The following is a 25800-nucleotide window of genomic DNA, read 5'->3' as shown; positions in this document are numbered from 1 at the left end:
GTGGCTATTACCACGCCCGGCCGCCCTTGTCTTCCTCGTGGCGATGTTTACACACCGCACCAAGGGACTCATTTGAGGCTGAGTCGATCTAGGTGAGACCCAGAACCGGTTCATATAAATCGTCACCGATGTTGGTCGTGAGCGGTAATCTTGAACCCGGCTCACCGGCTTCGTAGCGCAGCGCGCTAACCGCTACACCACCGCTCCCCGCGACCGCCTTTGTCTCCCCCGTGGTGATGTTTGCACATCGTACCGGGCACTCACCACGCAAGACAAACACTCACCATCGCACAAGGCGCACCCTCTACCCCCACACCAACCAACTCCGCCCCGCACTCGACCGCGCACATAACCCACTCGTACACTCCCCCGCGCTCCGCATGCCATCCCTTACAGAGCAAGTGAAGCGTGCCGCGTCGGTGGGGGGGCAGTGGGAACGAGAGAGAGAGAGAGAGCGAGCGAGGAGTTCCTTTCGTAGAGAGCCGCCCGCCTCCATCCCTCCCCTCCTTCTCTATCCCCTCCCCTCCCTCTCTCCTCCCCCTGCATTGTGGTGGAGCGAGCATGTAGCGCGCACGGCAGCATCGCGTGCGCGTCTTTGTTGACTCCCGGATAACCATCATCATCATCAGTATCACCACCATCCTCATCATCGTCACCGATATATCAACCCACCACCAAGCGAGCTCACACAATAGCCAACATGTGCATCCACGCCTCCTGACATCGCATCATACATACATCATACGCGTGCATGTATTATACATGCGTAGGTCACATACATGCACGTACGCACGTATGCTGTATTACTGCACGCGGGTCGAGGAGGAGGAGCGGAGTGAGTGAGCGAGCGAGCGCAGCACGGGACTCGCAATGGCATCGTCGCACGTCTCGCAGCGAGTGCGGCGCTCCGCGGTCTCCCCGACTCCGACGCGAACCCAGCCTCTGCGAGCGACCGTGCCCTACCAGTTGCGAGCCGGCTTAGCTAGCCCGTCCGGACAGGGGCTCCCTGCCGTCGGGAAAGCGGCCACCACGACCACCGCCAACGCCACCGCTACTGCACCATCATCATCACCCGGCGTCGCAGCCGCCGCCGCCGCCGCCGCCGCGACCCCGGTACCGAGTCCGTGCGCCCAGCCCGTGGCCCCGTGCACTTCGCTGCCGTGCGCTCCGGCCGCGCAGAATTACGGGAAGAGATCGGCGGCCGCGGCCGTCGTCACCACCTCGACGAGCACGAGCACCGGCAGCGCCACGAGCAGCACCTGCGGTGGCAGCGACGGCCGCGCGTCCGAATTGTCTCCGTTCAGCGCCGTGGGCTTAGACGAGCGCAGCAGCAGCAGCAGCGTCAGGCTGGCGGTGCCGTCTGCTGACCATCAACCACATCAGCAGCAGCAGCATAATCATCATCATCAGCAGCAGAGGGTGTCCCCCGAGAGATCCAGCCCCGGCTCTCCAGTCCCTAAAGGTCAGCGCACGGATCAGGCTGCGCTTGCCAATATCGGCTGCCCTTGTGCAAGCGCGCGTGTGTGCAAGCGCGTGTGTGTACGCGCGCGTTTGTGCGTATGCGCGAACGTATGTATGCATGTACTCACATATGTGTACACTCGTGTGCATGTGTGTTTGTGTTTTCGAGCGTGTGTACACGCGTGTGGATATGTGTACATGTGTGTTCACGTGACTGTGTCCACACGAGCGTGTGTGTGCATCCACACGCGTGTGTGTGCGTCATCACTTACGCGTATACCCGAGCACACGTGGTCTTGGTACGTGTGCGTGCGTGAATCTATGCGCGCACGTGTGCGCGTATACGTGTGTGTGCGCACACGTGCTTGTCCATGTGCACGTGCGCACACCAGTAAATGCGTGTGCGGGTACAACGTGTGTGTGCGTGTAAGCGTAGGTCGACTCAGTTTCAAATTAGTATTTGGTATGGTGTGTAAACATCGTAATTTGGGGAGACAAAGGCGGCTGGGCGTGGTGTTTCCCACCCACCGTCTCGTGTGCCGTGTCGGACTTCATAGGTGCTCGCTAACAGCACTTGCCCCAACAGTCTGTGAAGGCTATACGGGGGATCTTTGTTCTGTTTTGCGCGAGCCAACGTTGCCGTGCGCGCGTACCCATGTTGATCTTGGTGAGTCCGTGTGCTTCATCAATACATGCCGTGTGCATGGTGCGGGGAGCGGTGGGGTAGTGGTGAGCGCAGTGCGCTACGAACCCGGCGATCCCGCGATTCCCATTCACAGCTCACACCAGTCAAGAATATTTAAACCGGTCGGAATCTCCTAGGTCAACTCAGCCTTAAATTAGTACCTAGCGTGGCGTGACACCGGGGATGTGGTTGCTGGCCACCCACCCCCTCGTGTACCGTTTCGGTCTTCACAGGTGCTCGCTAACAGCACTTGCCCTAACAGTGTGCCAAGGCTGTGCGTTGTCTTTACGCTTGCTCTGCGCGTGCCAAATGTAATGTCGCCTTGATCAACACGAGACGCGATCGTGCGATTTACAGCGCCTTTCATTTGCTACGAAGAGGCTTCAACCGCACGCACACGGCGTGAGAAAACCCCGCGTTTGATGTCGACCCAGTGCTAGACGATGGCCTTCCTCGCGAGCCGCGAGCTCGTAGGGGTTATTCGACCAGACTTCACCACGTGCGTTGCTGATCGCGGCGAGCACAGACCTGCAAGCACGTGAATACGTACAGCGGCACCAATGAACCTGTCCCCACTGCCCCGTCAATGCTGAAGCAACCAACAACGTTTGCGCGCGCGTTGGTTTCGCCTATCCAGGCTCAACAACGCCTGCTTAGCTTTCCGGAGGAGTTGACGAGATTTGCTCGTCGGCAAATTAATAGGTAATGGGTGAAAGCGAGAATAAAACGTCTCGGTACAGACACACGGACAAACACGCGTTGGGAGGGGGGGGGGGGACGAGGTCCCTATCGGGAAGAGACGCGTGGCGAAAGGAGACGCGTCAAGTCCGTCTTCATTTGCACTTGGATTCCATTGAATTGGAACAATTAAATTGTTGTTGTATTCTAAATTACTTTAGTGTAACCCAGATCGCCCTTGCAAAACATAAAAAAGAGGCGATGGGCCTGTATTTTCACCTGCCGGTTAAGTAATAATGGATGTCAATGAAGGATAGCTTCCTTGCCTGCATCAAGAAACGTGGACTTTAGCAGACCCTACCCCTGCCCCTTCTCCACTCCAAGCTCTCATAACAACATTGCGCAGAGGATCGCCGATTAAACCCTCGGTCAGGTCCACAGAGTCGCAGATACACTGTGGAATATTTCACATACGACCCGTGTATTGGGAGGTAGATCCTTACAGTATATCAACACGTGCACGCACACACGTGATATGGATGCTAGCAATGTGCTTGATACCCAATTATTTTCAGATTTTCCATATGGATTATGCAGCAGTAATAATGATATTTTTCAACGCCTTTGTCAATCCACTGCTAGATAAAGGTCATCGGGTTTTTTTGTACCATACTTCACCGAGCTGGTCGGCACGGGTTTGGTGAAAGACGTTGAGATTTCGCTCGAGATACGGATGTTGGTGTGGCCAGGAATCGTACTCGGGGTCACCGGGTATCATAGCGCAGTGCGCCAACCGCTGCACCACCGCTCAACGTCCCCGTTATGTAATTCTCAAGTAAAATAAAAAAAATCTCAACATAAAACTTTGACAGTGCAATTAAGACGCGTTTATGGTAAGGTTATAGGGCAGTGCATTTGCAATCGTGTTACATGCATAACTGCATTAATGTAGTTTGCACTGAACATTAATCTGTTTAACGGCAACACAACATGAATAACACGGCTATTGTTGATTTGAACCGGTGCAGATTTCCAAGTCAATAACACAAACGCAGATTTCAATCCGTCATACACGATGCAACCTGTTGTGCTGCTTTCTTCGAGCAGGGTATGACAGCCCATGAATACAGACACCGCATTAATTCTAAAGTGTTAGACAGTGCCATATTTATTTCACACTGTGTAGGGGTTGTTTTTTTTAATACAAATATTGATATTTAAATATTTTCAAATTATGTTTGGATGATTTTTTTTCTTCTTCAAATTGTCTCATTGTGATCCATCATCGTCATCATCATAATTTCACAATGTGGTCTGTTTTTTAAAAGTTATTGCTTTTTAAAATTGGACAAATGACGTCGGAAACATGTTTGTACCGACCACATTTTCTATTCACGTGTCATTATCATTTCTACTAATTGTATTCTGACAGCCAATGATATTTAAAAATGGCCAAAATATTTATGTGTATTGTTATTAGTTTATGCACAGACCATTTGTGTGTGTTTTGTATATCAAACAAAAAGCGCACTTATGTATATGTGCACATTGAAACGTAGATTTAGGCACCATATAATTACATTTTAATTACTCCTGCATTGAATATGCAAATGAGCATTTACAATGGGATTGTTATTTTAACACTTACACAGATTGCTATGCAACCGAGAGGAAAAATAACACAACACGTGGCTGTGTGTCTCTCTGTGCAAACATTTACCATGATGGAACTGAAGGTTTGCACCTCATGCGACAGCAGTGGTGGTATTTGTTTCTAGCTATGCGTCAGTGTCAGCATCATAACGCAAACCCAGCTAGCCTGCTCCATATAGAAGCCAGAACACTAGCACGACACTCCTGCTCTTGTTAGCCAGAAGCCCTCTTAGTGTACGGAGAGAAGGGGGTTGAGTGTCTGGATTTTCTTTCTCCATGAGCCCATACTCTGTCTCTTCTCTCGTCACATCCATTCTCCCCCGCATCCTCACATCTCACCCCGGACTCTCCCTCAACTCATTGAAGCCGTGCACCAGTGGTGTGTTCCGTGGTCCTTGTAATTGCATTGTCTTTGTCGCTTTCTCAACGGCTGCATGAATCAAATAAGTCATCTCTACCCGCATTAGTCCAGAGAATATCAGCAACCCCAGCCAAGGCTCTAAGATCTTCATGCCACCTCCTTTCCCTTCAGAGATGTTTCCAACATCCATCTCAGCACTCTCGTCAGTCATTTACAAGCATTGAAATCAGCGATGATTCTTTAAATTATTACCTGTCTCAGTAGCTAAGCAGGCTCGAGCCTGGTTAGTAATTGGGAGTATACACTTGGGAATTACAGGTTCGTGAGGTGGCCAGGAGAGGGCCAGGAGAGAGAAGTACATTCCTGAATCTATCTTTGTTGGAGATTCGAGGGCTATCTTGTCGTATGCATGGGATGTCGCCAGGCATTACAGTATTCTCCCACATGTCAAGCGCCAATCAATGGAATTGGCAAAACACCGGAATGCAGGACCCTTCTGACAAGGAGTCTTGAGACTCATTGAGGCATTTATCGGCAAAGAGAAGGGTTTTTTTTTTAAACAATAATTTCATACAACTCCTGCACAATAACAATTACGGTCATATGTAATAAGAAATAAACTCGTTTTATTTCTCTCTATGTCAACCTATGACCAAATCAAATTAGATAATGGAAGCTAAGCACGGTTAATCCTGGATAGTGCTTGGAAGGGCGACCAAACGTGCATAATAAGGCAGGTGTTCTAGGCTACGGGGCGACGATGCATGCAGCAGAGGGCAGCACCGCAAATCCAGTGCTGCGTGGAACCTCTATGCTCCCAAGTGATGTATAGCAAAATGCCCCTCACGGCCCGTGCATTGTGGGGAGGCCCTCATCCAGCAGTGGAGTGATAAGGGGGGCTGTGCACGTGCGCGCGTGCCGCAACAAACAGCGCGCGGCGGAAAAGGCCCTCGGGTGTCCCCCGGCTGTCTCGGTCACGCGAAAAAAAGGGGTCGCACCAATTCAATAGTCGCGGCACTTCACCGGCTCGAGTTGTGTGAAAGGATTTGACCCTCCTGGCCACCGATGAACACGTTTTTGTGCCCCTGTGATTTGTTTTTTGAGCACGCAGAGCTCGCTACATTTTTGTCTGTCAGGAGGCGTTTGAGCAGAGATGCCAAAGGTTTTCCTGCGATGTGAGCCGGTGGCAACGGCCATTTGCTTTGTTTTGCTAAACGTTTCCTAACTCTTAAAATGCTTAAACTGCGAAACATATACATATGCACAGGAGCAACCTGCTAGCGATATGTGTCCGGTGGTTTCGATTATCAAGATAACGTTAGGTTGTGTGAAATAAAAAAAACATTTAAAAATAATGTATTTGTTCATTTTGTTTACTTCACTGCCACTTTGTCATTTAGGATTTGCAATTCTCCCTGTGGCTCTCGCCCGGTTATCCAGACAGCGAACCTATCAGCCCACATTGTTGAGGAACACTCTTTCATTGGTCAGGAACGTGACCGTGATTTGACCGCGTCTAGCATCGTTTTGCGCAGAAGTGTTTTTGAACAAACAATTTTAAAAAAATCCAAACGAACCTCGAGATTTTGATCTGATCAACATGCTCACTTACTCACAGTCCTTCCATCACCTTCATCAATGATTAATCCACTGCTGGATGAGCCTTCGTTATCCCTCGCGGTCTCATGAGGCAATAATCCAACTCGCTCCTTGCACGCGGTCCGTGTGTATCACTCCACCTCCTTGTGGGAATGTTTGTCCCTTTGGCTGCCACTCCATTGTTAGTCCCGACCACGAGTCCATAGTCCTTTCTAAGCGACACGTCCTGCCCAAGCCCATTGGCCGTCAGTGTGATGGTGTCTCGAGCTTGCGTTTGCTCTCTAATCCCACGTTTCACCCCCTTCCCGTCTCTCGGTGCAATTCCGAGCGTGCATCTCATTACTCGTAAAAAAAAATGTGCACCTTGCACCCCGGCACGGCAACCGTCGCAGGAGATTGAGCCAGGTGGACATTTACTGTGACAGGTTGCGAAGGCGATACGGAAAAAAAAGAGAATTGGCAATCACTGAGCAATGGGGTGGGGGCGGTGCGTGCACGATTGCGTGCACGATTTCAGCGCGATCAGATGACGCGTCTCTTTGTGCCAAATCGCACAGTGCGCTCCGGCCTTCACCATTCCACAAAGCGCACGGAGCCCGCAAAACCGTCGCTCTGCACTTTTACCAACTCCAACCTCTTCTTCTGCGTCTTCAGCCTCTTCCACTTCTTCTCATCCAGAAAGGCCCAATTATTGCACGGGATGGGCCGCTCAGATTGCCTCTCGTCGTAAAGCTTCTGCTCCGCGCGTTTTCGTCTCGTCAAAGCCCTCTGTCCTCATACCTCGTTCCACCACATGCTCCCATCTCCGCACCTCTGATGAGCACGGTTGGCTACGTACGGTGCCAAAGAAGTTCAACGTACATATATCGCACCCTCTCGATCTCTCTCTCTCTCTACTCCCTCGTATCCTGCACTGATGTCATCTCGATAGTCCTTCTCATTGCATCCTCCGTGTGACTCTAATCCTGTCATGAAACAAATTGGTTCAACGCGATGGTCATACAACAACCGTTGCTTCAGTTATCTTGACAAAGAGAGAGCATCTGGTGCGCAGCGAGTGAATGGCCTTCACCGCAATACAACATAATACGATAGACGTCACTGGGGTGGAGTGGTGGCGCATCGGTTCGCGCACCTCGCTATGTTCCCAGCAGCCTGGTTTCAATTCCCGGCCATGGCTAACACGAGTGGCGAGAGCTGTTCTGACCCTGGATGCCCACTCTACCAACCCACAATGAAACGGCGTGGAGAAATGTGGTCAAACAGCAGTCATCACCGACACGATGCAGAGACCTTCATCCACGTGGGGAATCCATGCGAGCACGGGGAGAACATGAAATCTCCAAATATACAGGCGTCAGGGTCGGGATAAAACTCACGATCTCCTGTATAACAGGCGAGGGAGTTAACATCTCGCTAAGATCAGTAAGATCACATAATAAGATGCATAACGTGGGTAGGCATGTCTTTGAATCATCATCATTAGTTATCATCAATCTACTGCTGGATGAAGGCCTCTTCTCCAAGCCATCACCATCTATTTACAGCATGACCTAATCTTGATTTGCAGCTTTCGTCACTGCAGGAATCCATACTCTTTGGTTCTTTCGGTAAAGTCACGTAGGTATAAAATATCACCTAAATTAACCTTCGCAAAAACGCCATACGAAATATAAATGACGAATACGAAAAGACATTCTTTGATTTTTTTTGTTTTATTGAGATCAATTGGGACACATTGTAATTTCAAACGCATTTGGCCCTAATTATACGCGGGGAATTAAGGTGTCACTCACGTTGAGCTATATCTGAATAAAGCTCCTCACGTTTTTTTTGTGTGTGTCACTTCCCTGAGAGCAGTTCCCACTCAAGACGGCGTCTGTTTTGCCGAGAGATTTGTTGGGTCTCGTTGCCGGCGGCCTCTCTAAACAATTTTTTTTTTGTTGGGCAACCGCCTGCATCGCACGGCGCGCAGCAGCATCGAAGTCCACAGCGCTGAATGTCTTTATTGAATAAATTCAGAGCTGCTGATGATGATTTCCTCTGGGCTTCCAAAAAGGTCTGCCCCTCCGTTTTTTTTTTAGCTGCCGATTTCAGAACCGGCGCAGTCAAATATAAAAAAAAAACAGGCTCAGGGCCTCCGCGCAGTAATTTAATTTTGCTCGCCAGTATTTAAGGGATCGTCGGGCGGAAAGGGCTTCAAGCCGAGGACCCTGTTTCTTGCCGAGCATGCCCCCGAGCGCGTGTTTTCATTGTGTGGGTGTGTGTGCGCGCGCAAAAAAGGTCAAAAAGTGGCCTCCCCCGCTGGAGCTTTAGGGCGTCCCCGGACGAAGCTGCTCCCTCTAATTTATGAAACAAACGTCCGTCCGTCCGTCCGTCGATTGGTCGGTCGTCGGTCCATCTGTGCGTCTCGTCTGCGGCGTGGCTTCTCAGCGAGGCTCCACAACACGCTTCGCCCGCGCCACACGGCGGATAGTTTATTGGCGGCCCGCGTGCTCTCTTGTCGATGTCGTGTGGGGGGCGGGCGCCCGGGGGTGGCTTGGGCGGGAGGTAGGCGGCGGGGGGGGGCGGGGGGCACGGCTCGATGCAGCTGCCCCCCGAATGAAATGTCTGATGACCGACTGGGACTCCCCCCCCCCGCCCCCACCCTCAGCCCGCTGTGCTCGGCACCTGCCTCACCTATTATTACATTGATAATAATTATCTGTGCGCGCACGTTGTTGGCGTTGTGCTGAAGTGCGGGGTGTTGTTTCGTTTACCGCGTTCGCGAGACGGTGCGATTGTTGTTACGTGCGTCGCAAGGGGGTGTTTTTTTTTCCGTTTAACTTAGAAATATTTTATTAGGTTATTTTTTTTTTAAAGCGAATTGCCAAATTTCAGGACAGCAATATTAACATCAAACGGTATTCACAAGTCGAGATGAAAAAAATAAGTATATTGCTGATTGCTGATTACACTATTTTATGACGAACGAAGTGTACAATGCAATGTTTGAGTGTCTCATGTTAATAGTACTAATTCACAGCCGTTTGTCAGTCCACTGCTGGATGAATGCCTCCCCCACACCATGTTGATCCCAAATACCTCACCACGCGAGCCAGTGCGCGTTGGTGAAGGGAGAGGCTCAGGATTGGTTCAGATATCACTCGGCACTGACGATGATTTGCCTTGGCCAGGCATACAATTCAGTGTGCTATCTATGTGCGCATATTGAACCTCTTTCGCGCCGTACGTAGCCAACCGTGCTACTATGAACCCAGTGACCGTTTCACCGCATGATAAAATATCATTTTTGTGACAGTCAATGTAAAAGGTGACACCTCTTTAGCATCCCACAGCTAAATAATTGTCCTCTGGTGCTCTGTCCACCTGGCCACCTCGCTTATTTTTAAGTGAAGGGCCAAGGTGGGCCTCACCTCCGTAGACACAGGCCCTCGTCACCGTGCGCCAGGCACCTCGTCACCGTGAGCCAGGCACCTCGTCACCGTGAGCCAGGCACCTTGTCACCGTGAGCCAGGCACCTCGTCACCGTGAGCCAGGCACCTCGTCAATGTGAGCCAGGCACCTCGTCACCGTGAGCCAGGCACCTCGTCATCGTGAGCCAGGCACCTCGTCACCGTGAGCCAGGCACCTCGTCACTGTGAGCCAGGCCCTCGTCACCCCTCGCCTGGTATGCAGGAGGTCATGGATTCGATCCCGACCCTGACGCCTGCTGTACATTTGGAGTTTGCTTGGTCTCCCCGTGGTCACGTGGATTTGCCTCCTGGTTTTTGCGCTCAGAGTATTTGGCTGCTGCACATTTCCACACGATGATAAGCCACATTGTTGAGCCATCATTTGTGGCCAGGTCGCTTCTGCAAAAGAGCCACATAGCTCTGTGGGCTTTACCTGGTAAATACAAGTGTTTAGTTCATAGTTGTTACGCCTTCTGCTCAGTGACTGCGTAAATTAAACAATCACAAATAGTAAATGTGTTTCGTGTGCATACAGAGCCCTTTGTGTCAATCCACTGCTGATGGATGAGGACATCTCCCACGAACTGTGGTCGGTCTTGGGGGTTATTTGCATGTGCTGGTCAGTGCGTGTTGACGACGGCGAGGAGCACAGACACTGAAACATAGCGGTACAGTACAACAAACGGATATTGATGCAGCCCCCCTATTACTGCCCACCATATAACCCGACAGCAGCCAACTATGATCACGTGTCCGTGGACAGTGGTGGTCACCCATCCACGCACTATCCAGGCTCAATCCTGCTTAGCCTCGAGATATCTAACGGCACGCTCAGGGCGAGTTGGCCACAGGCTTTATATTGATGATGATGATGAAGATGATGTTGTTGTCGTTGTTGTTGTTCCCGTCATAGAGGCTTCGAAGAGTCATTTGTGCTCTTTGGTGCCAGCGCTATCGCCTGGCAACCGAACACGGTAACATAATGAAACCCGCCGGGACTGCACAATGTAAAGAACAAGGCCATCAGTGCACACGCAATCTGTTAATGTGGCCGCGCTGTGCTTTGCGTGTTGGTCATTGTGGGTTGGCGAAGGGGTGGGGGTGGAGGCGTGCGTGCGTGCGGGCGGGGGGTAGAACGTCACTTGTGACTCAAGCGGCCGAAGAGGCTGTGTGTCCTATTCACAAAAAAAAGGTTTTTGGGTGCGATCCCGTAACATATAAATTAGGCCCTCTAACCCTGAAACCTTTATTATGAATAATGTTGGTCGCGGCGAAAGTCTCCGTGCTGAATGGGCTATGCGGCGTCCCCTTGATGTGTTCCGCACGAAGGGTGGACACTTGGTTGGGCGTGGTGGCACGGGGGGGGGGGGGTGGTTGGCACGTGCACTGGTGTGTAAAATGCTATTGAGTTCCATATTCAATTCACCCACCCCACCTCCACTTCTCTTCACAACCTGGGCCCCTACAGGCCGTGGATCCCTTTGCAGCTGCACCACCCCGCACTCTGGATAATTATCCCAATGGTAGTGGGGAGGAGTGGGGGGGGGATCTCTCATTTATTCCATCGGGGTTGGTAGCGACTTGATGAGTGCGTCCAGAAGTGAGCGAGCGGCAAAGTGGCACGGCCTCCAGGCGGCGCGTTCGCCGCTCGCTGTTGTTGCAGAGGTTCGCTATTCGACTCCAGCGTCCACCCTGGTTAATTTTGCCGCGGCGTGAACGCGCCTCGCCGTCCGCTTCTCAGCGACATTCGCAAGAGCAGGCCATCGCGTGACGGGATTCACGGTCCAAACGTGCCCACTTTGATTTCGAAAACAAAATGACTCGGCCATAATAGAGGCTTTGGGGTTAGATCGCGTAAAAATATCAATGTGTCGTTAAAACCCGCCACCACCCTACACGGCCAACTAGTAAGGGTTGTCACGTAAACAGAACGTGGCCAATTCGTCTCTAGTACAGCACTAATCGGTCTGTTGGAGAGCCAAGCCACAACATTTACAATCTGAGCACGACGTTTCGCCAGTAATTACAACTAGCTTCATCAGGCGACAGCCAGATTTGTGGAGAAGTCGAACTGTTTCGTTCCTTATATAGAAGCGCCTCTATTGTAAATGTTGTGGCTTGGCTCTCCAACACACCGGCGTTCTGTACTAGTGACGAATTGACATGTTCCGTTTACGTGCCAACCCTTACTAGCTGGCTGTGTCGGGTGGAGGCGGGTTTTAACGACACATTTATATATTTACGCGATCTAACCCAAAAACCTCTATTATGGACGATATTGGTCGCGAAAGCCTACCACGTGTTAAACTGACTTGGTTTGGATTCGACATGCCAAATCTTCACGCCCCACCTCCTCCGACTGCGAACACCTGGCATAAACCCTCCTGGCAAGAGAGTCTTGAGACTCAACTCAGCGAGGCTCTGTCGACGAAGCGAGCGTCATAACAATCATCTAACTAACAATACGAGTTTTTTTCTTCTTTCATATTTGTTGCGGCCGACTTCAATAATAGCGAGCGAACAAACGACCGTAGCCACGCGACTATGCCGACGCAAGACCCCCCACCCCGAGTGTCACGGCCACGATCTGCGTTGCGGGTCGTGGCAAGTGCCATGGGTCACACACACACGCGCGCCCGCCACAGCGATGCGATGCTGCGGCGCGGCCCCCTCGCGGAGAGGGGATTAAAAAGTACAGCGGCAGGGGAGGGGTTGCGATTGGCGACGTGGAAGGCGCACACTCTGGCCGCGTGAATCGGAGGGGACCGAACTTGCGCAGTCCACGCTGCTGCGTGTCGTGATCATCAGTAAACTCCAGCGGGCCCCCCTGAGCCGGTTTGAGAGCACTGAGGGTTGAAAGTGAGGGGCACTTTAGGTAGCGTGCTCTTCTCACAGCTCGCTTACACTGCGTGTGCTTACTCTACACACACTGCGTGTGCTTACTCTACACACACTGTGTGTGCTTACTCTACACACACTGTGTGTGCTTACTCTACACACACTGCGTGTATTTACTCTACACACACTGTGTGTATTTACTCTACACACACTGTGTGTGCTTACTCTACACACACTGTGTGTGCTTACTCTACACACACTGCGTGTGCTTACTCTACACACACTGCGTGTACTTACTCTACACACACTGTGTGTGCTTACTCTACACACTGTGTGTGCTTACTCTACACACACACTGTGTGTGCTTACTCTACACACTGCGTGTGCTTACTCTACACACACTGCGTGTACTTACTCTACACACACTGCGTGTGCTTACTCTACACACTGCGTGTGCTTACTCTACACACACTGCGTGTACTTACTCTACACACACTGTGTGTGCTTACTCTACACACTGCGTGTGCTTACTCTACACACACTGCGTGTACTTACTCTACACACACTGCGTGTGCTTACTCTACACACTGCGTGTGCTTACTCTACACACACTGCGTGTACTTACTCTACACACACTGTGTGTGCTTACTCTACACACTGCGTGTACTTATTCTACACACTGCGTGTACTTACTCTACACACACTGCGTGTGCTTACTCTACACACAGCGTGTACTTATTCTACACACTGCGTGTGCTTACTCTACACGCTGTGTGTGCTTACTCTACACACTGCGTGTACTTACTCTACACACACTGCGTGTGCTTACTCTACACACACTGCGTGTGCTTACTCTAGACACACTGCGTGTACTTACTCTACACACACTGCGTGTGCTTACTCTACACACACTGCGTGTACCTACTCTACACACTGCGTGTGTACTTACTCTACACACACTGCGTGTGCTTACTCTATACACACTGCGTGTACTTACTCTACACACACTGCGTGTGCTTACTCTATACACACTGCGTGTACTTACTCTACACACACTGTGTGCTTACTCTACACACACTGTGTGTACTTACTCTACACACACTGTGTGTGCTTACTCTACACACACTGTGTGTGCTTACTCTACACACACACTGTGTGTGCTTACTCTACACACACTGCGTGTACTTACTCTACACACTGTGTGCTTACTCTACACACACTGCGTGTGCTTACTCTACACACACACTGTGTGTGCTTACTGTACACACACTGTGTGTGCTTACTCTACACACTGCGTGTACTTACTCTACACACACTGTGTGTGCTTACTCTACACACACTGCGTGTGCTTACTCTACACACTGCGTGTGCTTACTCTACACACTGCGTGTACTTACTCTACACACACTGCGTGTACTTACTCTACACACACTGCGTGTACTTACTCTACACGCTGTGTGTGCTTACTCTACACACACTGCGTGTGCTTACTCTACACACACTGCGTGTGCTTACTCTACACACACTGTGTGTGCTTACTCTACACACACACTGCGTGTACTTACTCTACACACACTGCGTGTACTTACTCTACACACTGCGTGTACTTACTTTACACACGCTGTGTGTGCTTACTCTACACACACTGCGTGTGCTTACTCTACACACACTGCGTGTGCTTACTCTACACACACTGTGTGCTTACTCTACACACACTGTGTGTACTTACTCTACACACACTGTGTGTACTTACTTTACACACGCTGAGTGTGCTTACTCTACACACACTGCGTGTGCTTACTCTACACACACTGTGTGTGCTTACTCTACACACACTGCGTGTACTTACTCTACACACACTGCGTGTGCTTACTCTACACACACACTGCGTGTACTTACTCTACACACACTGTGTGTGTTTACTCTACACACACTGCGTGTACTTACTTTACACACACTGCGTGTGCTTACTCTACACACACTGTGTGTACTTACTCTACACACACTGTGTGTGCTTACTCTACACACACACTGCGTGTACTTACTCTACACACTGTGTGTGCTTACTCTACACACACTGTGTGTGCTTACTCTACACACACACTGCGTGTACTTACTCTACACACTGTGTGTGCTCATTCCTTCCCTTCCATTCCGGCGAGCCATCCCAGTGAAATTGACGGCTGCAAACCGCATTGCACTTCACGTTGCACGCGCGTCGCGTTGTCTACGAACACAACGCGACTCTGATGCCCACGAAGCAGGTTTACTGTCATTTAGAGAGAGAGAAGAGGGAGTTGGGGTGATTTTCACGGCCGGGTTCCATGTCACACTTTTGACAACACGCGTATGCGCAGTGACTGACTTGGAGACGTAAGTTCTTGGAGGCAGTTCTTTAATTAACACCGAGCACACTTTGTACAATACGCACCCTACACCGGTACACTCACTCCCGCTGTCTCTCGCTGATACGCAACTCGCCACTGGTTGCTCGCCTAACAACACGACGCTTGGCCGCCTGACACTGACGGCGCTGAACTAAGACAGCCAACTACATCTCGCAACGCAATGTCAAGTGACGACGACGACGGGGATCCCCCCACTCCACACGACAGCCACGAGGTCCCCTCCCGAGGCCCCTCCTCCACTGCCAAGGCGGCCTGGCTCCGCCCCCCCGGCCACGCCCCCTTCTGGAACCTACTAGCGGGTTCTCGACGTGTCCCTTCCGTGACCCTTCCCCTAGATCCCTCTCGGAGTCTATCACGTGGCCTGCTGTCAGTCAGGGCTGCTGCGAGCTGCAGATCCCCTTCCCCGCCAGCAGACAGCGCTATGCTGCGACGTGACCGGTTCTATGTCACTACACATTTATGATACGTTGAACGTCTTGCACACCGTACGTAGCCAACCGTGCTCATCTCTACATCGGCACAGCTCAGCCGCGAGCGAGCTCTCTCTCCCCTCTTCCGCGGTCACGAAATTCTTTCCCTTTATCCCCTCCAGTTGTTAAAACAAAAGGAAGAAGGGGGGGGGGGGTGTGTAGCGGGACATAAAGTGTGTGGTTATATTTACGGTGTAACGGAGCCCCTGGGACGTGTGAAGCAGTAGTGCCGAGTGGGTGGGAAAGGAGAGAAAGAGTTCAACCATCGCAGACGCAGGGCGGCGGTGGGTCCTGAGTGCAGCTGCCAGCCTCGTTACAGACAGAATTGAGAGAGGTGGGGGGGTCGTGGGTGGCGGGGGGCCTTAGAAAAGGAGCTGTTTTGGATACAGGGCCCATGTAACCATGGGATTTTGGTGACACTTACGGCTCAAGTGGCCTCCACAGCTCGCGCCGGGCCTGTTTGCGTAGCGGGTCGTTACGCTGGGGGGGGGGGGGGTGGTAGATTCTGGGCGCACGAACGGCAGCGATAAAGAGGAAGAAAAAAAACTCCAGGCTCACGCCTCTCCCTCGGTCGCTGCAGAGCTGCTACAGGTAACGCGGCCACGCGCCCTTGACGTTCAAGAGCCTCGTGTGGCCGGGAGGGAGTCGAGTTGGCCCGGTTACAACGGCAGTGCTGGTGAGAGACCGGCTCAGCACGCACGTGGCCCATTCATTCTGCTCGTTCGTGCTCGCTCGGGTTCACTCAGCAGCGCTGCCGCAGTGGCTCTGTGTGGAACAACGTCAGTAACCACAGAGCCCTCCGTGGCTCACTCAGAACAACGTCGTTAACCACAGAACCCCCCGTGGCTCACTCAGAACAACGTCGTTAACCACAGAACCCCCGTGGCTCACTCAGAACAACGTCGTTAACCACAGAGTCCCCGTGGCTCACTCAGAACAACGTCGTTACCCACAGAGTCCCCGTGGCTCACTCAGAACAACGTCGTTACCCACAGAACCCCCGTGGCTCACTCAGAACAACGTCGTTAACCACAGAACCCCCGTGGCTCACTCAGAACAACGTCGGTAACCACAGAACCCCCCGTCGCTCACTCAGAACAACGTCGTTAACCACAGAGTCCCCGTGACTCAGAACAACGTCGTTAACCACAGAACCCCCCGTGGCTCACTCAGAACAACATCGTTACCCACAGAGCCCCCGTGGCTCACTCAGAACAACGTCGTTACCCACAGAGTCACCGTGGCTCACTCAGAACAACGTCGTTACCCACAGAACCCCCGTGGCTCACTCAGAACAACGTCGTTAACCACAGAGTCCCCGTGGCTCACTCAGAACAACGTCGTTACCCACAGAACCCCCGTGGCTCACTCAGAACAACGTCGTTAACCACAGAACCCCCGTGGCTCACTCAGAACAACATCGTTACCCACAGAGCCCCCGTGGCTCACTCAGAACAACGTGGTTACCCACAGAACCCCCGTGGCTCACTCAGAACAACGTCGTTACCCACAGAACCCCCGTGGCTCACTCAGAACAACGTCGTTGACCACAGAGCCCCCGTGGCTCACTCAGAACAACGTCGTTAACCACAGAACCCCCGTGGCTCACTAAGAACAACGTCGTTACCCACAGAACCCCCGTGGCTCACTCAGAACAACGTCGTTACCCACAGAGTTCCCGTGACTCAGAACAACGTCGGTAACCACAGAACCACCCGTGGCTCACTCAGAACAACGTCGTTAACCACAGAACCCCCGTGGCTCACTCAGAACAACGTCGTTAACCACAGAACCCCCGTGGCTCACTCAGAACAACGTCGTTAACCACAGAGTCCCCGTGACTCACTCAGAACAACGTCGTTATCCACAGAACCCCCGTGGCTCACTCAGAACAACGTCGTTACCCACAGAACCCCCGTGGCTCACTCAGAACAACGTCGTTACCCACAGAGTCCCCGTGGCTCACTCAGAACAACGGAAATTGGGAGAACAAAGCTAAAGATGCAACTAGGACGGCACTACCCAATTAATCAGAATCTTTATTTATCCCGGGGAAATCCGATGAGCCGTGAAGCTCATTGTTATCGCAGTAGGAGTGCGCCAGAAAGTTACAGCAAACAATACAACACAAAACGATGGAAGTGCAAAGTATAAGAAAGGTGAGCAGATCACTAAAAATAAATACAAACGCAAATAAAATGAAGTATATTAAGCGACTCAACCCGAGCAGGCATGCAGAGCTCCCACTACAGATGTAGATACACAACGTGCCTGACTTGCATACATACATAGACAGATATATATATCGACAAGCCAATAACAAGAGAAAGATAACCCCCATATCGCCTGCATAGACTTTTTGGGCAGGTGTTGCGAGCGAGAACTTAGTTAGGTCTGCACATGAAGGGTTGTGGTGCGACCAGTGGCCATGCCTGGCTTCCTTTACGGTATATTAATGTATTTCAGAAGGAAGTGCAGTCAGTCATGGGCAGAGGGGATGAGAGAAGTCTTGAGCCTGGACTTGAACAGAGGAGGAGTGGGGAGTGGGGGGGGGTGTGAACAGCACAGATGGCCGGAGGAACGTCGTTCCAAACTCAATGGGCAACAGAGGAGAGTGACCCCCCTCACTCGAGCGGGCTTTGAATGATGGGGATGCGTCCACAATGCTGGTGCCGCCCTCTCGGTGTGCTCACGTGACGGTTCAGTCGATTGTGCAGGCGGTGCAACTGCTGCGACCGGGACCTACGGGGCCAGAGGGGCTCAGGCGCTGGGTTACAAAGAGTGGTGGGGGGGGGGGAAGTAGACACGGGGGGGGGTGGGGAGAGTAGACACGGGGGTGGGGGGAGTGGGCACGTGGGGGGAGTAGACACGGGGGGGTGGGGGGAAGTAGACACGGGGGGGGGGGGAGTAGACACGGGGGGGGTGGGGGGAGTAGACACGGGGGGGGTGGGGGGAGTAGACACGGGGGGGGTGGGGGGAGTAGACACGGGGGTGGGGGGAGTGGGCACGTGGGGGGAGTAGACACGGGGGGGTGGGGGGAAGTAGACACGGGGGGGGGGAGTAGACACGGGGGGGGTGGGGGGAGTAGACACGGGGGGGGTGGGGGGAGTAGACACGGGGGGGGTGGGGGGAGTAGACACGGGGGTGGGGGGAGTGGGCACGTGGGGGGAGTAGACACGGGGGGGTGGGGGGAAGTAGACACGGGGGGGGGGAGTAGACACGGGGGGGGTGGGGGGAGTAGACACGGGGGGGGTGGGGGGAGTAGACACGGGGGTGGGGGGAGTGGGCACGTGGGGGGAGTAGACACGGGGGGGTGGGGGGAAGTAGACACGGGGGGGGGGAGTAGACACGGGGGGGGTGGGGGGAGTAGACACGGGGGGGGTGGGGGGAGTAGACACGGGGGGGTGGGGGGAGTAGACACGGGGGTGGGGGGAGTGGGCACGTGGGGGGAGTAGACACGGGGGGGGTGGGGGGAAGTAGACACGGGGGGGGGGGAGTAGACACGGGGGGGTGGGGGGAGTAGACACGGGGGGGGTGGGGGGAGTAGACACGGGGGGTGGGGGGAGTAGACACGGGGGGTGGGGAGAGTAGACACGGGGGGGTGGGGGGAGTAGACACGGGGGGGTGGGGGGAAGTAGACACGGGGGTGGGGGGAGTGGGCACGTGGGGGGGGGGAGAGGAGAACGGGGGGTGGGGGGAGTAGGCACGTGGGGGGGGGGGGAGTGGACGCGTGGGGGATGGGAGGGGTGAGGGAGTGCCCGATTTTAATTTCCTTCCACAGGGCCCATGCCAACCGCGCCACTGGATCCAGTGGTTCGGGTCACTTTGGGTCTTGCAGTGGGATAAACAAAACAAACGGGAACTTGCTGTCCCTCGTAAATGAGGTTGAATCGTATTTGTCAGGCGCGTTTGAGATTGCCATAGAAACGATCCCATCCTGCCTCTCGGGTGTCTATCAAATTATACGATGCAAATGTATGCACGGCAAAACGTTTCAATGGAGAAACGATGCATTGTAATGTATGAATTTGCCCGCATGTGCAGTACGTGCCAGGCTTTAGCGAGATGTAATTACTGCGTCCATGGTAATTCATTACACAACCGAACGCTGCAATTTCGCTGTAATTGTGTTCCCCCTTTCTGGAGTAATTTTACTCGTAATTGCCATTGCGGTGAGCGTAATATTTCACGAATAAAACAAATTCATTTACGCTTACTTTACAACGACAAATTCAATGTTAACGTGTCTCTTCCAACGCTTCGTCGCATCTTCTTCCTTTGTTCCAACGTCTCTCGCAATTGGTCACAAACCACGGGGGCTTCGAATGGTCGAGGCGAAAAACGCAGGCCCACGTGAACGCGAGCCTGCGATTTGCCAGGTCAAGACAATGCGATCGAAAAGGCGTCGACGGCGGAGAGAAGTTGCCAGAGTCGCATATCTCAGCGTCGGCGCCGAATGGCGTGGATGAGGATTCGCGTCTCGAGCGAAGCCCGGTGTTGGAGGAGAAGGGGAGAGAGGGCAAGGGAGAGTCATACACATTTAATGGGCGTGCCAACATCTGGAGCAACAGGGAAAAATGAGTACGTGTACTTTTCCTGGCCATCGGGGGGTCGTCTCGTACCCTGGGGAGAGAGAGAGAGAGAGGCAAGTAAACAAAGGGGGGCCAGGCGTAGCGAGCACGTGGAGCCACCCCGCTCCGTGCATCTGCCATCGATTGGACTGCACGCGGACCGAGTCAGCTTTCACTCACATTGATTCGGAGAGAAAGTGTAATCACCTGTAAGAGATCGATGATTATGTTTCTTAGCGAAGGCTATGTTTGTTAATAAGAGTCGAGGTGGTGGATGGGGTGATGGTGGGGGGGGTAGGGGGATGTGAAGTCGGGTCTCTATGGAGGCCGAGAAGCACACAGGACCCAACGTGGCCTCTCGCACTCCCACACAGCCGCCTCCCCTCTCGCTTCACTGGGGAGCTCTCGCCCCGACCCCCACGACCCGACCCTCTTAGTCGCCCTCGGGAGTCCGGAACTTCCTAACGCAAGCCGTCCGTGCTGTTGACTCCCTGCCCCTTGGTTCAAGTCCACGCTCAAGACCTTTAATAGTTAGTGCTCTTAATTGATTGTTCACGCTTACGGTGGCTTTCAGACCGCATCCATCATTTTTCGTCTCCCCCCTCCTCTTTTCCGAACATAGATGGACTCGTCCATCTGAACAAACTGTCAAATCGCTCTCCGTGGTGCTAACGTTAAAAAAAAATCGCCACTTTTTTCAAATTTTCTTGCTGTGGTTTTCACACATGATGATGATTGCTTGTGTTGCGGTCGAAACGTCGTGAGAATTTTATTGTTTCATATATATTTTGTATTATTTTATTGTTTCCCTTCTACGTGACTTTACCAAAAGGACCAAGAATATAGTTACTGCTCTGTTGTGCATGACTGGACCTGCCTATCTCTCGCTCTAAAATACACGTGTCAAGTATCTATGTGCAGCGTATTGAGATGCGGAGGCATTTCATTGCCGAGGCATTCAATTCATACATAAATCGACATTGTAGGATATTTTTTTTCCATGAAATTTAAATAAAATTATTATTATTGTTACTGCATGAGATCAATTGTGGTCTTCTTATGGAGAGACTGGGCCTGCTCATGAGACTGTGAAATTCCCAAGGCTATAAAAGGGCTGCCACAATGGACATAGATGATTGTCACACCCATTGCTCATAAATATATCCCTCAAGCGTTGTCGTGAGCTGTCAATCAATTTCTTCCTCTATGGCGGCCCTTAATCTCTGGAATAACCGAGCAAAAATGTTTGGGATCAGAACCTTACCGTCCTTGTCCTCCTTCTAAATCACCTCTGGGCCCTCAGATTTCCGTTCATGTGTGCGCGCAATCCATTCCTCTGCTTTGCAGACTTTGAGTTATACATTTTGTTTTGTATGCGATGCGTTCCGTTAGTTAGCCTTGTATTTCCCGTGCTGGTTGTTACCGTAATATTGATGCATGATATTTTGCCATTCGAAACTTGACCATGTGTACAGTTTTTTTTTTACGGATCGTTTTGTCCGTGTGTTTTTGCTGTAGTAACCAGCTTCTAGTAACCAGGTCTCCATCAAAAATGAGCTTTTAGTGCTCAATGGCCTTTACCTCTGCGCCAACCATAAAACATAAACCGAAAATTTAAGCAGAAACGCTCCGACCTGCGTTTTCTGTTTTCCTTGCGAGAAGGAAAACACATTTTCAAGAGGCACCTAGTGTGTGCATGTCGTCACGCGCCATGGGAAATGTTTTATTTCTTATTACCGAGTCTCCAAAGTCCGGCTCTCGAAAAAACAAACCACCGCCGTTAATAATTCTCAAGCAAACACACGCAGAGTGCGCACATGCAGATGTCGCTGCGCTAATTTTAAACCATTTTATAAAAATGCCGAGTAGTCACAATTTGGCTTGGCTAGAGCGTCAAGGTTTTGGGTACACGCTGTGACGCAAAGGGAAAGCACACGTGATCCCTCCATCCCTCCGCGCACAATCAGAATATTTATTTAAACTGGAGGATGAATCTGATGAGCTATGAAGCTCTTTTTGCACAGATGTCCAGTAGGGACATGCACCACGTGTGCACCGCGCGTGCACAGCACGTGGCACCGGCAAAGAACAATCTGGCTCCTCCCAGAAGCCACTTGAAGATGTTCGTTTCCTGCCTTAAGGGGCCGTCCATAAATGACGTCTCGCACGTGGGGGGGGGGGGGGGTCAGACATTTGTGACGATGTGTGACGAAGGGGGGGGGGAGGTTTGAGAAATGTGACGTCACATCAAAATGCACAACTTTAAATAAATATAGACAGTACGTTCTACTTAATTGAATAGACTTTTTAATAAATGTTCTCTCCTACAACATCAGAGTGCAGCGCAACATTAAATACGCATTACAATGACAATAGTTTAAAGCGATTTGATGCATGTTTTATTTTGGCGGGGGGGGGGGGGGGCAGAGCTTTGTGACGTCATATTTGAGGGGGGTTTGACTTTTGTGACGCCGTGTGACGAGGTGGGGGGGGGGTCAGAAATGGTCCAAAATCGCGTGACGTCATTTATGAACGGCCCTTAAGTCATCATCGTGAGGCGCCCGTATGTCCGCGTTGTCGCGTGCGCTGGTCATCAAACCGCTTCTGATTTTTGTGGTGGAAAGTCACGGGCAGTTCCCGCCATGAAAAACCTCCCCCCGCCCCCCCCCCCCCCAAAAAAAAAACACAAATGAATACACAAATGAATGAATCAATTCGAGATTCGGACTTCTGCACAGACTCAGATAAGATGGAATCCTTGTTTTGGAGGCTGGAGAGCGCAGGCCGCGACAGCGCTCACGAAGAACGGTGGCTGCCCGTGATCCACGGGAAATACGGGAGGGAGGGGGGGTGGGAGACTTGAGTGTGCAGGCGGTGCAACTGCACCGGAGAGTCCAGAGAGGCCTATGTGCCAGGCCATGGAGAGATTGAGAAAGTGTTTGGGGGTGGTTGGAATTGGGCAGCTTGGCTCACGCCAGCCAAGATGCATTGCCGATTCGCGCGAGACTTTCTATGTGCGGATACACCCCCCCCTTCTCCTGAGTGGCTGCACCAGTGTGTGTGTGTGCGTGCGTGCGCGCGCTCACATTTAAATGTTGAGACGGCACGTGACATTTTTCTTTGATGACACGCGGGACAGCATGGCATTTTTGTCGAGTGCAGCGACGAATGCTCATCGGCGTCAAAACGCGGTTGTTAATATTCACACGCGCGTGCCAATGTACGCAGTGCGAAGATCGTAATTTACTGCTCGCGTTACGGGTCCGGCGACCGAATCAACTCGATAAATTTCAAAAAGGAATTGGGGGAGGTGTCGACTTGGCATAGCGCGATCATAATGGCACGTGTAAGAAATAAATATATATCCCTTACGTGTTGTCAATCATTGCTAATGATGCCTCTTTAAAATGCACGAGGTACCCGACTCATCCATATGTAAATTGGAACACTGCGTTATTCTCTTTTTGCCAGGTTCCTTCACAACTTGGCAACATACACACGCGAAGGGCGGTCTCCCCATGCTCGTGAATGCTTCTGTCTCAACGCTCGCTAATGGCACTTGCGCCAGCAGTCTGGGTGCGCTCTCGGGGGTATCTTTACCTTTAGTGTCCTTCATCTCGTTGCGTGCGTCCACATTGCAAGCACCACGATCCCCACCTCTTGAGGATTCTGCAAAAGTCTCTCCCGACGGCCTCGCCCGGCACGTTTCCAAAACGCGGCCTCTCCCGCTTTGTAATTGTCAGGTGAATAATAACACAATTATGATCAACTGTACCGTTGCATTTATAATTACATTTGCAAGAAAGCTCGCGGTGTGCGTTGCCTTTGGAGAAATGTTTACCATTACTGCGTGCACTTTATACACACAGATGGTTTCTTTTTGTAATGTACGCACCTCTATAAACCTTTGATGGAAACTGAGTTTAAGCTAAATTGCCCTGAATGTATTTAGAAAAACAGTTCCAGCATTTCTGTGCCCCCTTGCCCTTACTAAATATCCTATAATAGTATTAATTGTTTGCATATGTATGTTGAACTTAATAATAGGGTTTTTTCCCCCTTTTTTCTGGCAACAAAACTGAAACCTTTTTTACGAGGATTCATGTCTGCATTAACCACAATACCTGCAGTCAAAATGCAAACAAAAAACATACTATGATAATATATGCATTGTCCTTGAAACTGATTGGTCCACACCAAAGCCGTCCCTTGGTGTGGACCAATCAGTTTCAGCAGTCTGGGTGCATATATTTTCATAGTATGTTTTTTGTTTGCATTTTGACTGCAGGTATTGTGGTTAATGCAGACATGAATCCTTGTAAAAAGGTTTTAGTTTTATTGCCAGAAAAAAGGGGAAAAACCTTATTATTACATTTTGGTACTGGCAAAGGAGGTCTAATGATGTAGATGCTCACCCCGAGCCCTCATTACTTTGATAGTGCATTGTCTTTGAGCTGTACGCCTTTTGGCGTCATCTGGTCGAGCACCAATTGGGTCGAGGCTCAAAAGAAAGCCTTCCCTTGGTGTGGACCAATCAGTTTCAAGGACAATGCATATATTATCATAGTATGTTTTTTGTTTGCATTTTGACTGCAGGTATCGTGGTTAATGCAGACATGAATACTTGTAAAAAGGTTTCAGTTTTGTTGCCAGAAAAAAGGGGAAAAAAACCCTATTATTACATTTTGGTACAGGCAAAGGAGGTCTAATGATATGTTGAACTTCTTTCGCACCGTACGTAGCCAACCGTGCCATTCGGAGGTGGCCCTTCGTCAATCCACTGCCCGATGAAGGGCCCCCTCATGCTGTGGCAGTTATGGGGGATTTTTTATTTAACCATACTTCACCAGGCTGGTTCATGCAGACTGATGAATGTGGGTGGCACGAGACTTACTTCAAATACCACTTTGCCATTGATATTAACGATGGCTGGAATTGAACTCGACTCACGAGGCTCAAGCGCAAAGTGTGCTAACCATTTCAGTTTCCCTTCCGTGACACATAAGAGCAGTTTACAATATCTCTGACGTTTGCCCTTCTTAAATATGAATCTCCGTAACCGTAAATGACTTTAACCCTACAAACGCATCAACAGCAATGCATCCGATAGCGTGAGATCTTGGAAGCTAAGCGGCGTTGAGCCAAGATAGCGCTCGGTTGGGTGAACACCGTGTGCACGCCTGGTTGTTGTTTTCGACAGCTGCGGGACTGTGCTACATGTGTAGTGACATTGAATGAGTCACTGTAGCGCGTGCCGCTGGGAGATTGTTGGACAATGGAATTAGGGGTAGCAGCCCGTTCTACCAATTGCACCTGTGGGCTAGGCACGGAGCCCTCTGGGGGATCCAGAGGGGTGCGGGCCCGAGGGCGGAGCCTGGCCACGCTGGGGAAGATAAAAGGCGAGCTCTGACTCACAGTCGGGGCTGCTGCGATCTGGAATGGAACTCGTCGTGCTGCCGTCGTCGTTGTGATCTTCACCCTCTTCAAGCTGTGGGTCTGGCAGCATGTTGGCTGTCCCGACCCGGTGTGTGGTTATCCCCTAAGGCTGTGAAGGCCGGAATAAAAGAGAGAGCGTACCTTCTACTGGTGTCTGTGAATTAGCACACTACACGTGGTTGACA

General features: G+C 51.5%; 1 protein-coding gene across 4 annotated transcripts in view; it reads left to right on the top strand.

Moving 5' to 3' along the window:
- The first annotated feature begins 445 nt into the window (after window positions 1-445).
- LOC116941059 (uncharacterized) overlaps window positions 446-25800 on the top strand; it is a 58198-nt gene continuing 32843 nt past the window's right edge. For 2 of the 4 annotated variants that reach the window (XM_032951657.2, XM_032951658.2), the window contains exon 1: window positions 447-1462. In XM_032951657.2, the coding sequence (XP_032807548.2) occupies window positions 871-1462 (592 nt within the window). In that variant the 5' untranslated portion in view covers window positions 447-870. Of the gene's footprint in view, window positions 1463-25800 lie in introns of all 4 variants that reach the window. The other 2 variants (XM_032951659.2, XM_032951655.2) reach the window with 2 other exon arrangements.

The sequence above is a fragment of the Petromyzon marinus genome, chromosome 10 (assembly GCF_048934315.1).
Source record: "Petromyzon marinus isolate PM22_M1 ecotype Great Lakes invasive population chromosome 10, UKy_Petmar_22M1.pri1.0, whole genome shotgun sequence".
Lineage (NCBI taxonomy): Eukaryota > Metazoa > Chordata > Hyperoartia > Petromyzontiformes > Petromyzontidae > Petromyzon > Petromyzon marinus.
This window is presented reverse-complemented; position numbering and strand designations above follow the sequence as displayed.